General features: G+C 40.1%; 1 protein-coding gene across 1 annotated transcript; it reads right to left on the bottom strand.

Moving 5' to 3' along the window:
* Window positions 1-12111: 12111 nt before the first annotated feature.
* Window positions 12112-16331, bottom strand: LOC147283554 (uncharacterized). The gene is made up of 7 exons (XM_086244037.1): window positions 16116-16331; window positions 14910-15743; window positions 14526-14648; window positions 13604-13796; window positions 13040-13402; window positions 12493-12787; window positions 12112-12145 (listed from the first exon to the last, which is right to left on the bottom strand). Exons 1-7 carry the CDS (start codon window positions 16329-16331, stop codon window positions 12112-12114), a joined length of 2058 nt encoding a protein of 685 aa, XP_086100163.1.
* Window positions 16332-17722: the final 1391 nt, after the last annotated feature.

Raw genomic sequence — 17722 nt, 5'->3', positions numbered from 1 at the left:
TCGAAACACTTATTCTTAAAACTCACATCATTCTCGTACCTGTACTGTAGACAATGTCCTGGCCACAATCCCGCACTCGGGCAGGCTCAAATCCTAGCCACAATCTCGTACGGATGACCCTTCCGCACGAGCAGGCTCGTATCCTGGCCACAATCCCGTATGGAGGGGTCTCTCCATACGAGCAGGCTCGTACCCTGGCCACAATCCCGTATGGAGGGGTCTCTCCATACAAGCAGGCTCGTATCCTGGCCACAATCTCGTACGGAGGGGTCTCTCCGCACGGGCAGGCTCGTATCCTGGCCACAATCCCGTATGGAGGGGTCTCTCCATACGAGCAGGCTCGTACCCTGGCCACAATCCCGTATGGAGGGGTCTCTCCATACAAGCAGGCTCGTATCCTGGCCACAATCTCGTACGGAGGGGTCTCTCCGCACGGGCAGGCTCGTATCCTGGCCACAATCCCGTATGGAGGGGTCTCTCCATACGAGCAGGCTTGTATCCTGGCCACAATCTCGTACGGAGGGGTCTCTCCATACGAGCAGGCTCGTATCCTGGCCACAATCTCGTACGGATGACCCTTCCGCACGAGCAGGCTCGTATCCTGGCCACAATCCCGTATGGAGGGGTCTCTCCATACGAGCAGGCTCGTACCCTGGCCACAATCCCGTATGGAGGGGTCTCTCCATACAAGCAGGCTCGTATCCTGGCCACAATCTCGTACGGAGGGGTCTCTCCGCACGGGCAGGCTCGTATCCTGGCCACAATCCCGTATGGAGGGGTCCCTCCATACGAGCAGGCTCGTATCCTGGCCACAATCTCGTACGGAGGGGTCTCTCCATACGAGCAGGCTCGTATCCTGGCCACAATCTCGTACGGAGGGGTCTCTCCATACAAGCAGGCTCGTATCCTGGCCACAATCCCGTATGGAGGGGTCTCTCCATACGAGCAGGCTCGTATCCTGGCCACAATCCCGTATGGAGGGGTCTCTCCATACGAGCAGGCTCGTATCCTGGCCACAATCTCGTACGGAGGGGTCTCTCCGCACGAGCAGGCTCACCCAATCAGTACTCGCATTTCTAACTCACAACATTTCACCCACAGTTACTCCGAACTAAGCCGCATCCCTCCGAAATTGATCCCCGCTCATAAACCATCACTTGTCTGTCACTCGAAACATACTAACATTTCCTCAATAATTAATTTGATCCTTTTGTATATAATAACTGCCTAATCATCAATCATTAATCTTGACTATAAACAATCTTTCTTTAGTTTGGTGGCTCTCCTCTAAGAAACTCTATAATTCCCAAATAATTCCTTCACCTCAAATCCTCGACAATTCATTCTCCCAATTCAAATCCTACACCTAATCTTCTCTAGCGTAAAGCAGCAAATCTATAAAACAGACAATTAAACCACGCGAAAGACCAAAATACCCTTCACGGTGCCATTGCTCGGATACCAAATCCGGCAGCATAACGGCATCGGGAATGAGAGATAGAAGAAAGAAAAGAAAGCCCTTTAAATTCATTTAAGGGTTAAATATAAAAATGGTAAATGAACATTACAGTGAATCTCAATTTGGTCCATTAACTATAAAAAGTGTCAATTTGGTCCATAAATTTTTCAAGTTGTATCAAAGCAGTACAAACGTTAACTTTCATTTGAAAATTAACGGAATTGGTCACATGAAAATGTGATGAACGAACTAAAATGCTTCTGAAAATGTGGTCATTTATTGTGCATATGACCAGTTTTTGTTAAATTTTTCGATAGAAATTAACGTTTGTACTGCTTTGGTACAACTTGAAAAGTTTGTGGACCAAATTGACACTTTTTATAGTTAGTGGACTAAATTAAGATTCATTGTAAAGTTCGTGGACCATTTTTGTACTTAACCCTTCATTTAAAAGTGAACTGCTCTCTCTCTCTCACACAAAACCGAACACAGCACTCACTCTTCAAATTAAACTATCCTAAATTAATTTAGCCTTTAAATTAATTTTTTATAGACTGTAACACCATTACTTTTTTCTTAATAACTAAAGTCCATATCTTCTGCCCAAAAAAAAAACTCATATTTAAAATCTTAGGCCACATAGGATAACAATAATCCATTAGTTTTTTATTATTTACAAGTTTTACCATTATGAAATTAATGTTGATTTCAGATTTCTCTCTCTCTCTCTTTGACAAATCACTAAATTTTAAAGGATAATGTTATTGGCATTCTAAAAAGGTTATCATGCACTCCAACATGTAAAAATTTTGGGTTTTTTTTTTTTTTAAAGTCCATTTCATAAAATAGATTATTTTTAAGGCCCAACCGCTACAGTATTTTACTGTACCGGCCCACTTTTTAACAGTCCAACAGCTACAGTAACGCCGTAGCAGAACACTGTAGCGCACTACAATAATTTTTTCCAATATTTTTTTTGAACGCCAATTTTTTTTTCCCACATTAAAAAAGAAAAAAACCAACAGTGGCAATATCAAACAATAGCTATTTTCAATTTTTTACTATGCAAAAAAACCTAAAAACAAGGCAACTTATACAAATCATAGCCTCTTACATATACAAATATACAATCATAACCTCATTTACATATTGTTACTGGCAATCAGTAACAACCATAGTCTCACACTTACATATTGTTACTAACACAACCATAGTCCCCACTTATATATTAATACTCACAAGTAGTAACAATCATAGCCCCACTTACATATTGTTACTGACAAGTAATAACAACCACAACCCCCATTTATATATTGTTATTGACAAGTAGTAACAATCATAGCCCCATTTGCATATTATTACTGCTTGTTAGTAACAATCATAGTCTCACTTATATATTGTTATTACTTATTAGTAACAACCATAATTTTACTTACATATTGTTACAATAACAATCATACCCTACTTACATATTGTTACGAACAAGCAGTAACGACCATAGTCCCACTTACATATTAGTACTGAACAATCATAGCCCCCACTTACATATTGTTACTGATAAGCAGTAACAACCATAACCTCACTTACATATTGTTACTGAGAAGCAGTAACAATCATACCCCCAACTTACATATTGTTACTGATAAACAGTAACAACCATAACCCCACTTACATATTCAAAGTATACAAACAAGTAATTTTAGGCCCTCTAAGATTTAAAATTGAAAATGAATAACTAATGATGACGCGTTCACCGATGATGACGCATTCACCGATCTTCCTCTCACTCCATCTATGATGCCGATCTCGCCGATGGTGAACTGCTCTCTCTCTAGCACAAAACCGAACACAGCATTCACGAAGCTTTCAGGTAGGGGTCGGCAATGGGTCGGGCCGGGCTAGCCCGGCCCAAATTTTTCGGGTTCAGGCCGGGTTCGGGCTTGAATGATAGAAGCCCAATAGGGCTTTCGGGCCGGGCTGGGCCGGGTTTGGGCTTTAATACACAAGCCCAAGGCCCGCCCATCGGGCTTTGGCTTGCGGGCTTGGAGGGCCGGGCCGGGCTAGGCCCAAACGGGCGGCCCAAATAGGCCCAAAGCCTGTTTAGACACATATATATGTTAAAAAAAAATATAGGATTTTGGCTATGTTGTGATTTGAACATGAGACCTCACATAACAAACTTCAACTCTCGACCAACTAAGCTGACCAGTTTATTTGTTAAGTTTGTGAATCATAACATATTTAATAGCTTTTTCGTTTGTTTACTTCAATAAATTATTAATATGCTTATTAAGTTATTCTATAATACTATTATGTTAGTAATAGTGTAATACCATAAATAATAAACTTTTAAAATTATATACAACATTACAACTATAATAAAACATAAATGTACATATGTTTTATTATATATTTTATTACATATTTTTATAAACAAGCGATGCAATTGTGTTGTCAACGATCCGAACCGTTCAAATTTTAGTTCCTCACTCAAAGATAATTCGTGCAAAAAATTAGCTTAATCGGAGATGTAAAAGTGACATAATGGTGGTCGAATTAATGAACGATCGTGGTTTTTCTAATGATGATCGAATGGGTAGATGAATGTCGATTTAGCCGATTTTTTGTACGGATGATCTTTGACTATGAACATAGAAAATGAACGGGTCAAATTGTTGAAATCACGTTGTGGTCTTCATAATTATGGAAACAACAAGGTTTCAACGGGAAAGTTATTAGAATTATACTCTTCAAGTGTATTTATATGTAGAAGTTCACATATCGATCGTGTTTTCAACGATCCGAATCGTTCAAGTTTTAGTTCCCCACTCAAAGAGAATTCTTGCAAAAAATTAGCTTAATCGGAGATGTAAAAGTGACATAACGGTGGTCGAATTAATGAACGATTGTGGTTTTTCTAATGATAATCGAATGGGTAGATGAATTCCGATATAGCCAATTTTTTGTAAGGATGATCTTTGACTATTAACATAAAAAATGAACGGCTAAGATTGTTAAAATCACGTTGTGGTCTTCACAATTATGGAAACGACAATGTTTCAACCGGAAAGTTATTAGAATTATATTCTTCAACTCTTCAAGTGTATTTATATGTAGAAACTCACATCTCGATCGTGTTTCCAAGTTTTCAATGATCCGAACCGTTCATTTTTTAGTTTTTCACTCAAAGATCATCCCTGCAAAAAATTAGTTCAATTGGAAATGTAGAAATTAGATAATGGTGGTCCAACTTATGAACGATCGTGATTTTTCTAATGATAATCGAATGGGTAGATGAGTTCTGATTTTGCTGATTTTTTGTAAGGATGATCTTTGACTATGAATATAGAAAATGAACGGCTCAGATTGTTGAAATCACGTTGTGGTTTTCACAATTATGAAAACAATAAGGTTTCAACGAGAAAGTTATTAGAATTATACTCTTCAACTCTTCAAGTGTATTTATATGTAAAAGTGACGTAACGATGGTCGAATTAATGAATGATCATGGTTTTTTTAATGATAATCGAATGGGTAAATGAATTCCGATTTGGCCGATTTTTGTAAGGATAATCTTTGACTATCAACATATAAAATGAACGGTTCAAATTATTAAATTAATGAACAATCATGGTTTAATAACTTTAATTATAGTTGTATTATAAAAGTTGTATATATACATATACATTTATGTTTTGTTATAGTTGTAAATTTGTAATGTTGTATATAATTTTCAAAGTTTATTATTTATGGTATTACATAGTATAGTTTACACTTTACACTATTACTATTTACTAATATTATAGAATTATATAATAACTTAATAAGCATATTAATAATTTATTAGAGTAAACAAACGAAAAACCTATTAAATATGTTATGATTCACAAATTAGACAAATAAACTAGTCAGCTCAGTTGGTAGAGAGTTGAAATTTGTTCTATGAGGTCTCAAGTTCAATTCATAACATAGCCAAAATCCTATATTTTTTTTTATTGAAGATATTAAACGGGCTTTGGGCTTTGGGCGGGCCTAAGCGGGCCGGGCTTTGGGCGGGCCGTGGGCTTCAAGGGGATGGCCCAAGCCCAACCCAAGAAATTTTCGGGCCGGGCCGGGCCGGCCCAAATGTCGGGCCAAATCGGGCTTCGGGCCCAATGGGCCGGGCGGGCTTCGGGTGGGCTTCGGGCCTTGGGCTATTTGGTGAGCCCTACTTTCAGGAGAAGCAGAGGAAAGTGGGTGAGAGAGAGTAGAGAGAGTGAGAGATAGAAGAAAGAAAAGAAAGCCCTTTAAATTCATATAAGGGCTAAATATAAAAATGGTACATGAACATTACAGTGAATTTCAATTTGGTCTATTAACTATAAAAAGTGTCAATTTGGTTCACAAATTTTTCAAGTTGTATCAAAGCAGTACAAACGTTAACTTCCATTTGAAAATTAACGGAATTGGTCACATGAAAATATGATGAACGAACTAAAATGCTTCTGAAAATGTGGTCATTTATTGTGCATATGACCAGTTTTTGTTAAATTTTTCGATAAAAATTAACGTTTGTACTGCTTTGGTACAACTAGGGATGGCAACGGGGCGGGGCGGAGGATGGGGTTGCCCATCCCCCGCCCCCGAAATTTTTTGAATCCCCGAATCCGCCCCAAATCCCCGACTATGTAAACGGGGATTCCCCGTCCTCGACCCCGCTGGGGAGTGGCTTCCCCGAACCCGCCCCGAATCCCCCACCTATGTAAAGAGAGATCGCAGAGAGAGGATGGCAAGTGGCAAACGGCGACGGCGACCAGAGAAGGAGATCGCAGAGAGAGGACGGCAAACGGCGACGGCGAGAGGGCGAGACAGGGAGGTGACTGGCGAGACTCGGGGTTGCGAGACAGAGGGGCAAGATGGTGGCGAGAGAGCGGCAAGACAGAGATGGTGGCGAGACAGCGGCGAGACAGAGATGGTGGCGAGAGAGCGAGACATAGAGGGCGAGACAGAGAGTGCGAGACAGAGAAGAGCGGCTCGATGGTGGAGACTGGCGAGATGGTGGCGACTGGCGACTTGGCGAGAGGGCGGCGCGATTGCGAGAGAGACGCAGTGACTGAGAGAGATAGAGAGTTAGAGACTGAGAGTGAGAGTCTGAGAGATTAGATATTTAGACCACAGTGTTTTTTTTGTTTTTTTTTTGTTTAGGGTTTGGTGTATTGGGGTTTGGAAGTTTGGGGTTTTAAAACATATATATAAATATATAATTTAACAAACATACATTTATATATGTTTATACATTTAACAAAAATACATATTAATACCCTAAACATATATATTTGTTAATTTACTTAAAAAATAATTTAACAAATATATATTTTTTCATTTATATAAAGCTTAGGGTTTGGGTTATTAATTTTATGATCTAAATTATGTATAAATATATAAATTGGAAGAATAAGGTTAGGGTTTAGGGTTTAGGTTATTAATTTTATTATCTAAATTGTGTATAAATATAGGGTTTAGGATTAATAAGTTTAGGGTTTAGGGTTTTTGGTGTTTAGGCTTTTAGGGTATAGGGTATAGAGTATAGGGTATAGGGTTTAGGGTTTTATTATCTAGATTGGAATAATAAGTTTAGGGTTTAGGCTTTTAGGGTCTAGGGTTTAGAATATATGGTATAGGGTATAGGTTTAGGGTATATGGTATAGGGTTTAGGGTTTAGGGTTTTATTATCTAGATTGGAATAATAAGTTTAGGTTTTAGGCTTTATGGAGTTTAGGCTTTTAGGGTGTAGGGTTTAGGATATAGGGTATAGGGTATAAGGTATAGGGTTTAGGGTATAGAGTATAGGGTTTAGGGTATATGGTATATGGTAGGGTATATGGTATAGGGTATAGGGTTTAGGGTTTAGGGTTTAAGGTTTAGGGTTTTATTATCTAAATTGTGTATAAATATATAAATTGGAAGAGTAAACTCTTAAAAATTTGTTGGTCTGATGGTAAGGAGCTGTGGGAGAAAACTTAAGGTGCCAAGTTCGATCCCCCTACATGACACTTTTAATACTAAAATTTTAATAATATATATTTGGTGTAAACGGGGCGGGTTCGGGGTCGGGGGAGCCAAAACCATACCCGCCCCGCCCCCGACTCGAGTCCCCGCCTAAATCCCCGAATCCGAACCCGGCCCCATTTATCTTCCTCATTAGGGTTTTAATCGGATCGGGTCCCCGCGGGGATTCGCCCCCGCGGGGATTTTGTTGTATGTTTTCCTAGAGCAAATTAAATAACCTTTTCTGAACTCTAGGTTAACTCGCAAGTGCACGAATCGCGAAGTAGCAAAGCTTACAAATACGAGGTCGATCCCACAGGGAATTGTACTAGTGTTATGATCACTAACTTAATTAAATTCGATTAAATCAACTCTAACTCACACACGCAAATGGGGGGTTTTGATTGGTTTTTAAGGCTAACTAAACGAACAGAGAAATGACAAAACTTTAAAATAACAACTGAATGAATTTGGATAAAACAATAATAAAGAAACACTAGGGGTCAGAATCCACCACTAGCATACCATTCACTCTACTATGGATATTAACAATCAATATATAAACATGTCAACAAAGTTCGTCTACTAAAAGGTTTGGCTAGTTACTTTTAGCAATTACTCCCCTTACTGTGCATAAACTAAGAGCTTCTTGGGCCTTCCTTAGCCAGTTAACTTGCATGTTCCCTAGTTCTAAGCTAAGGCAGCTGTTACCCATGCAAGAGTCGTTACGATCTGTGAGAGTGACAAACACATAGCGCATGGCTCCAAATTAATGTACTGTATGTCATCTATGATCTCTTTTCTCATGAATATTATCTTAGGATATCCATTTGTTGCCTATTGAAACTATCATCCTTTCGAGCTTATTTAGTTTCACAACCTAAGGTGATCAGTCAAAGATGCGAAACAAATAGATTCAATTTAAACAGAGATCCAAGATTTGTCAACATGTAAATAATTAAAAATCAATAATCCATAGTGAGAGTAAGCAGCATCGCTAGGGCTTCATCCTAGCCCTAGCCCAATATTCAGTTACACATAATTAAAACCATAAATAAATAAAGCATAATTAAGACAATGAAAATAAAAGGAAGGGAGGAAGAAATCAAGCCACGGATGACGAGGTGGAGGCGGCTCCACCCTTGGACGGTGTGGCTGCAAGGTGGCGGCGTGATGGGCTGCTGCTCGGCCTTGGGCTCCACGGCAAGGAGGCTGAGGTGCTCGGCAAGGTGGCAGCAAGGTGGTGATGCGTGGCTGAATGTGGTGGCTGTGGCTCGGCTTCCTTCTCCGTCTTCAACTCAGCGCAAAAATAGAAGGCACACAAACAAAGGTGGCTGGTAGGTTTCGGCCACAAAAGAAAAGAAGAAAAATAAAGAGAAGAGAGATGGTGGCTGCGGCACAAGAAGAACAAGAAAGAGATGGTGGCTGCTAGGGTTTGCTTCAGAAAAATAAAAGAAAGAGAAGGAGGCTAGCTAGGGTTTCTGAAAATTAAAGAGGAACAAAGAGAACAGAACCCTCTCCTTGAGTTGTAAAGATGTATTTATAGAGGAGAGTGGGGCTGAGATTTCTCTTTCTCTTCAATGTGGGATAAGTGCATTCCTTGCACACCAAGGCTTATAATTTTCGGCCAAGCATGGGCCTTGGGCTGATTTGGGCTCTTTTTGGGCGTAACTCCTTTTTCAGCTCGCGGAACTGCTGCACTACCTCCACTAAAATGGCCATATCTTGAGCTAGAAAACTCGGAATTGAAATCCGTAAAATTCCCTGCAAAGCTAACATCCGTATCTTTCCAACCATATATGGCATGCTACCTGATTCGTTCTGGAGAATTACAGAATTGCTGTCGAAATTGGTGCTCTATTTTGCAGGGTTTTGACTTCTTTTTCAGCTAGGATTTCTTGGGCTTTGGCTTGTGGGCTGCATGACTTGGGCTTAAGTGACACACACCAGCCCCCTAGGGTTTTGCGCATGGCTGATAGGCTTGGGCTTGCGCATGGACTTCCTCTTGGGCTGGTGCATGCATGCATGCATGGCTCCTTCAAAATTCGGCATTGTATAGGCCCATGGCCCATTTGACTTGTTGACTTTGTCATAGTTGACCCTTGACCATTAACTTTTACTTCCCATTTTGCCCCTCATCTCCATTTGAATTTGAATTCCTTTCTTCCCTCCATTTATTTCCATGGATGTCCACCACCTTCTAGAAGCTTCTGGAACCTTGACTTTGTAGAGTTGACTTTGACCAACATTTCCTAGTGTGACTAGGATTTCTTGTAAATGAAGGATTCCTTATCCATTTCGAATTCTCGTAATGACCATAATGCCCCTGGGGTCTCCTAGTGTGACTAGGGCTCCTTTCCCTAGTTGGGTTAGGTTTCCTAGTTCAACCAGGATTTCCTGTTCCAATCAGGATTTCTCATTTCTGGCTCCGCAATGATGGTTCTGAACTTGATGTTTCCTAGTGTGACTAGGAATCCTCATTCGACTAGGATTTCGGCCCCTTTCCTGGTTTGACCAGGATTTCTCTCGTTTTCCTAGTTTGACTAGGAAATGTCTAAAAATGGTCCTTTTGGCTCCTTTTCTCTTCTTTGCTCATTTTATCCTATAAAAACAAAAACAAACTAACAACACACAAAATATCGAGTTCTTGCACTCTGAGTTAGGGAGTTAGTATCATAAAATAGTGTAAAATGAGCACTCAACACACCCCCAAACTTAGATTTTGCTAGTCCTCGAGCAAAAAGAACAAAGAAAAGACTAAAGACAGACTCAAAACATCCCAACACATGATTTCATAAGCACAGCCATAAATAGCATAATCAAGCAAGATACATATAGAATTTATTCCTCAATCTCTAATAATGCTTCAATTAACATACCTTACTCCTCCATGAAATATATAGACCATCCTTGACACAAACTCAAGTGGTTAGACAAACAAGACTAAATCAGCATAACCAAAATAGCATCAACTCCAATTCTCACCAAGGCATACTCTCACTAATAAAACGCTCAGATATTGGGTCAATACGTGCATTCAAGTATATGTGAGAGATGATATGATAAACAAATACAAAAAGCTCACATATTAATCATGAAAGAAAGGCACAAAGAAACAAAAACATTGATCTCAATAGAAGGAATTAAAATACTTGGAACAGAATCAATAACCATAAGCTTCCCTTTTATCTAGACTCCACATAATGAACCACATTTCTCCCAAGATCAATTAGGACTTTTATGTGGGTTGTAATGGAGGCTTAGGTTAGGATAAGGTATTGAAATGAAAGGGAGAACAAAGGGCTACAGACTATGGATTTGCACAAGGAAATCAATAGAGACATTCTTTGCATAATTTGTACTCATAGCTCAAATTCGAACACCTTTCCACTTCCATCTTTTGAAATCGTCCCTTCCCTTTGATTTTTGATTCTTGATCTTTTTTTTTTTTTTTTTTTTTTTTTTTTGGAAGGGAACGACAAACACTCTTAAGCACAATTCATTTTCCTTTTACATCAAGCTACGCATAGACATTTCTTTTCAACCTCACATTTTCACCAACTCCATGCAAATTCATAGGTAAGGTAAACGGGTAGAGGAGTGAAACTCCCCCAAACTTAGGGTTTGGTATAGGGGTAAACAAAGAAAAGGTCATTAGGCTCAAAATGTTTGACTAGGGTTATAACATAGGGTAGGCTTTAGGCTATGGGTTAAAAACAAACAAGGCCTAATATCATCTCCTAGGATTCATGTAGTTATATCCATGCTTTGAATAGAATAAGAGAGAAGTTCTAGCTTCTTGATTCACAATTATATTCCAAGTACTTAATCAAAAGAAAGAATAATGAGATCACAACGACTTTATATGACAAGAAAATATTAGAGTAATTTTAACACTCAAGAATTGAAGTACAGGGCTCAAAAGCTCACTTAGGTCATACAAGTCTACTCTATTAAGTATATGCATCTCTAGTCATGCAAGTCATCACTTAAGCTTATGAAAACAAGGCCACAAGTCCATAGAGTTGTAAAGCATGTTACGAAACAATACTAGATAAAGAAGAATACATACTATATATACAAGCTAGACATGCTCAAAATAACCATATATAATGAAATCAATTAGTTGGGGACTCAAGACCTAAAACAAACAAAAACACTCAAAATTTTTTTTTTTTTTTTTTTTTACACACTAAAAACTAAAAATGCATTGCATTCCCCACCCCCAAACTTAAAAGAAACATTGTCCTCAATGTTTAAATGAATGACAAATGTAATGCACAATGTAATGAAAAGAGGAAGGGAAAAACAATAAATAAAACAAATCTACTTAAATGAGCGAAAAGAGGGTGAAAACGTACCTTGGCTGGTGTGAAAAGGCTCGCCCATGCATAAGTACCAAATCACCTCCTCGTCGTCATCCATCCCTTGGGTTGCCTCCCAAGAAGCGCTAAGTTTCACGTCTTCAGCCAGACCTAGTCTTGTACTAGAAATCAATTTTTTCTTGGTTCAGCTCAAAATCAGGTTCAAGGAAAGGCTTCACACGATGACCGTTAACCTTAAATGTGTTCCCATTCTTCGGATTCTTGAGTTCAACTGTACCATAGGGAAACACTCGAACCACCTCATAAGGTCCGGTCCATCTTGAACGTAACTTGCCTGGAAAGAGACGTAATCTTGTATCATATAACAACACCTTCCCGCCAACAAAGAATTCTCTTGGACGTAGCTTCTTATCATGGTACCTCTTGGTCCTTTCCTTGTACAACTTAGCATTCTCATAAGCGAAATGTCGTATTTCTTCCAGCTCACTAAGTTGCAACTTCCTTTTCTCACCAGCGGCATGAATGTCAAAATTGAACTTCTTAATCGCCCAATATGCCTTATGCTCCAGCTCAACTGGTAAATGACAAGCTTTCCCATAGATCAGTCGAAATGGAGACATTCCAATGGGCGTCTTGTAAGCGGTGCGATAAGCCCATAATACATCATTAAGCTTGGTAGACCAATCCTTCCTATTGGCGAGCACTGTTCTTTCCAAAATGAACTTGATCTCACGATTCGATATTTCCACTTGTCCACTTGTCTGCGGATGGTAGGGAGTAGCCACTTTATGCCTTATTCCATATTTCTTCATCACGGCCTCAAACAGCTTGTTGCAAAAATGCGACCCCCCATCACTAATGATTGCTCTCGGGGTACCAAATCGTGCAAAGATATTGGTCTTAAGGAAATTCAAGACCACTCGAGCATCATTAGTCCTACAAGCGACAGCTTCCACCCACTTAGACACATAATCAACTCCCACCAGAATGTACTCGTATCCAAAAGAAGATGGAAATGGCCCCATGAAATCTAAACCCCACACATCAAAGATCTCAACTTCCAACATAAAGTTCAGCGGCATCTGATCACGAGCAGAAATATTTCCCATCTTCTGACATCTATCGCATGTGAGGTAAAACTGATGACAGTCATGAAAAATAGTAGGCCAAAAGAAACCTGCTTGAAGAATCTTGTAAGCGGTCTTAGTTCCTCCACCATGGCCTCCACATTCTTTAGAATGGCACATCTCAATGACATTCCTCTGCTCTATTTCCGGTACACATCGTCTTATCAACTGATCTGATCCATATTTGAACAAATAAGGATCATCCCACACATATTGTCTGACATCATGCAAGAACTTCTTCCTTTGGTAGTGTGTCAGATCATTGGGTAACACTCCACTTGCCAAATAATTCGCTATGTCAGCATACCATGGAGTAGTCAAAATGGCGAAAAGCTGCTCGTCCGGGAATGACTCTAGTAACGGTAGTGTGTCCTCTTCAGACTGTTCCTCATTGACGAGTCTACTCAAATGGTCTGCTACCACATTCTCACACCCTTTCTTATCCTTGATCTCAATATCAAATTCCTGTAGCAACAGAGTCCATCTAATCAACCTCGGCTTGGCGTCTTTCTTATTCAGCAGATACTTGAGAGCGGCATGATCCGTGTAGATGATGATCTTAGACCCAATCAAATAACTTCTAAATTTCTCCAAGGCAAAGATCACAGCAAGCAACTCCTTCTCGGTAGTAGAATAATTCAATTGAGCATCATTCAGAGTCCTACTTGCATAGTAAATCACATGCGGCAGCTTCTCAACTCTCTGACCCAAAACAGCTCCAACAGCATAGTCACTTGCATCACACATAAGCTCAAACGGCAAGTTCCAATCGGGTGGCATAATGATTGGGGCAGAAGTGAGTAGCTTCTTCAACTTGTTAAATGCAACCAAGCAATCCTCATTAAACTCGAAATTCACCTCTTTTTGCAATAAGGTGCACAAAGGCCTGGAGATCTTGGAAAAGTCCTTAATGAACCTCCTATAAAACCCAGCATGGCCTAGAAAACTTCTTACTTCTTTAACACTCGATGGAGGCGGCAATCTCTGAATCACATCAATCTTGGCCTTATCAACTTGTATGCCCTCCTTTGAAATCACATGACCCAATACTATCCCTTGTTGAACCATGAAGTGACATTTCTCCCAATTAAGCACTAGATTGGCTTCTTGACATCTTTTCAGAACTAAAGACAAATTATCCAGACATGCATCAAAAGACGAACCAAAAACAGAAAAATCATCCATAAATACCTCAATGATTCGTTCCACCATATCAGAGAAAATAGACATCATGCATCTCTGAAATGTTGCGGGCGCATTGCACAATCCGAATGGCATCCTCCTATAAGCAAATGTACCAAATGGACATGTGAACGTGGTATTCTCTTGATCCTCGGGCGCAATAGCAATCTGATTGTACCCACTATAACCATCCAAAAAGCAATAGTGACTATGGCCGGCCAACCTTTCCAACATCTGGTCAATGAATGGCAAAGGAAAATGATCCTTCCTTGTTGCGGTGTTAAGCTTGCGATAGTCAATACAAACACGCCAACCGGTTTGCGTTCTCTGAGGAACCAACTCATTATGCTCATTCTTCACCACAGTAATACCACTTTTCTTTGGCACTTCTTGAACAGGACTAACCCACTTCGAATCACTGATAGGATAAATAATACCAACATCCAACAATTTGATTACCTCATTACGCACAACTTCCTTCAGAGTTGGATTCAGTCTTCTTTGAGCATCACGAGTAGGCCTAGATTCCTCCTCAAGTAAAATTCTATGCATACATACTGTGGGTGAGATTCCCTTGATATCGGCTATGGTCCATCCCAATGCTAACCGATTTTCCTTCAGAATTCTCAAGAGTCTTTCTTCCTCGCTTGCACTCAAATTAGCTGCAATAATCACAGGCAAGGTCTCATTCTCTCCCAAAAATGCATATTTCAAGTGCTCCGGTAACGGTTTCAGCTCCAACTTAGGTGCTTGCTCAATAGAAGGAAGTGTTTTCTGATTAGTGGGTACTAGCATTTCAAACTGGTTGAACCACTTATTCCTGAGAGGTCGGTTGCCCTCCAAACGTGTAGGAGTTGTTTCCACGTTTTCTTCCAACTCACTAGACTCGAGTGCTCCCAAAGCAACCTCCAATGTATCTTCTGCAAGATTAGTTTCGCCCACTTCCTCAACCAATGGGTCCAAACTATCAATCCTTAGGCAATCATCCTCCTCCTTTGGATACTTCATTGCACCAAAAACATCAAACTCAACGGTTTCACCAAGTACAGACATTGTCAACTTCCCATTACTCACATCAATCTTGGTGTTCGCTGTGGCCATGAACGGTCTTCCCAATATGATCGGTAGCTCATTCCCTCTAATTGGGGTGTCCTCCATTTCAAGAATGATAAAATCAGTGGGCATGATCAAATCTGCAACCCGAACCAGCACATCTTCAACCACACCTTTCGGAACCTTAACTGAACGATCTGCCAATTGAAGAGTAACACTAGTAGGTTTAAGATCTCCTATGCCCAACTGTGCGAAAACTGAATACGGCATCAGATTAATACTTGCTCCCAAATCCAGCAATGCCTTCTCAAACTTATGATTCCCCACCAAACATGGAATCGTAAAACTGCCAGGGTCTTTCAACTTTGGTGGCAGCTTCCTTTGCAAAACCGCACTGACTTCTTCACTCAAACACACCTGCTCATGCTCTTTGAATTTCCTCTTGTGTGTGCACAATTCCTTCAAAAACTTGGCATACTTAGGAATCTGCTGAATAGCATCAAGCAGAGGAATGTTGATTTCCACCTTCTTAAACATCTCCAAAATTTCCTTGGCTTGCTCATCCTTACTCTGCTTCCATTGATGTTGAGGGAAAGGCAACGGAGCTCTTGGAATAGAGGAAGTAATCTCGGCCTTCTTGCTAGCACGTGTAGCAATGTGCTTTTCTTGCTTCTTTCTTTCCTCCTCTTCCTCATCCTTAACCTTAACTTTATCCCTCTTGTACTTTTCCACTTGTTCAGGCTCTAATATCTCAACTTCATCCTCATTGCCTGCATTATCATCTTGAGTAGTGCCCACTTTGTTGTCAATCACTTTCCCACTTCTCAAAGTAGTGATCGCTTCTGCCCTATCCTGAATTGGTGCACCCTTTACCACTTTGTCCAAAGTCAAAGTCACTTGTTCCAATTGGGCTTCCAAATTCGAGATAGCTTTAGCTGTGACACTCAACTGCTCCTCAGTCTTATTCATAAACGTCTTAGTATCCTTAGACATCGAAGTTGTACTCTGGGCTAATATAGCAATCATGTCCTCCAAATAAGTACTTCGTTGCTTAACTGGGGACTGTACACTCGGTCTAGCTTGAACTCTTTCAACCTCGAAACATGGCTCTCCTTGTGATGACCTAGCTCCCTGATTTGCCATCAGAACCTGCATCATCTGCTTAAGCTCAGACATCTCAGCTTCCATAGCTGATTTCTTTTCCACTCTTTTCCGTCTATTCCACTGTTGTGAATTCAACGCCAATGTATCAAAGAGTGTCCATGCTTCCTCAAAAGTCTTCTTTTTCAGTGCTCCTCCACATGTCATATCCACCATATTACGATCTTGATCCAATAGACCCTCATAAAAATACTCAATCTGCATCCACGGGGCAAGATTATGGTGCGGACACGAAGTCAGAAGCTCTTGATACCTTTCCCAACTCTCATGAAACACTTCGTCCTCTGATTGTGTAAACCCTAAGATCTGCTTCCTCATGATGATAGTCTTGCTAACTGGATAGAACCTCAGAAGAAACTTAGATGCCAGTTCCTCCCATGTTGTAATTGAAGCGACCTGCAAGGAAAACAACCACTGTTTAGCTTTATCTTTAAGAGAGAATGGAAATAACCTTAACTTCCTTTGATCATCGCTCAACCCCCTCAGCTTGCCAATCTCGCATATCGCATGAAATTCCTTAAGATGCATGTAGGGATCCTCTCCTTCTAACCCATGAAATGATGGAAGAAGTTTGATTGTCCCACTTGAAAGTTCAAAATCAGCTTCCACTTGAGAGTAAGCAATGCACGTTGGTTGAGCTAGAAGCGTTGGAGACGAATAATCACTCAAAGGTATTCCCATTTGAGAGGCTTTCGGCTGCAGGGTCTCCTCGACTTCCTCTTCTGATTTCTCTTCTTCGTATACTTCTTCAGATTCACTCCCTCTCGGCGACACAAGAGTTGACCTCATCCTTAACGGTGTCCAATTGAGTCTCGGCCTGCCCTTGTACGCACTCAACACCTTTTGGCCTTCTGCACGTGAAAGGGGGGTGATCTTCGAATTTGACTCTTCCATTGTACCTTAGAAATAAGAGAAATCAGCAAGAACCAATAATGAAAACAGAAAATAAAACCTAACTAAAATGACTTAACTAAAGTTAATTAAACTAGCAATCAACACAAATAACAATTCCCCGGCAACGGCGCCAAAAACTTGTTGTATGTTTTCCTAGAGCAAATTAAATAACCTTTTCTGAACTCTAGGTTAACTCGCAAGTGCACGGATCGCGGAGTAGCAAAGCTTACAAATACGAGGTCGATCCCACAGGGAATTGTACTAGTGTTATGATCACTAACTTAATTAAATTCGATTAAATCAACTCTAACTCACACACGCAAATGGGGGGTTTTGATTGGTTTTTAAGGCTAACTAAACGAACAGAGAAATGACAAAACTTTAAAATAACAACTGAATGAATTTGGATAAAACAATAATAAAGAAACACTAGGGATCAGAATCCACCACTAGCATACCATTCACTCTACTATGGATATTAACAATCAATATAT

This window comes from Dryas octopetala, chromosome 5 (genome assembly GCF_963921425.1).
Source record: "Dryas octopetala chromosome 5, drDryOcto1.1, whole genome shotgun sequence".
NCBI lineage: Eukaryota > Viridiplantae > Streptophyta > Magnoliopsida > Rosales > Rosaceae > Dryas > Dryas octopetala.
Note: the sequence above shows the minus strand (reverse complement) of the source record. Positions and strands in the feature narration are given on the sequence as shown.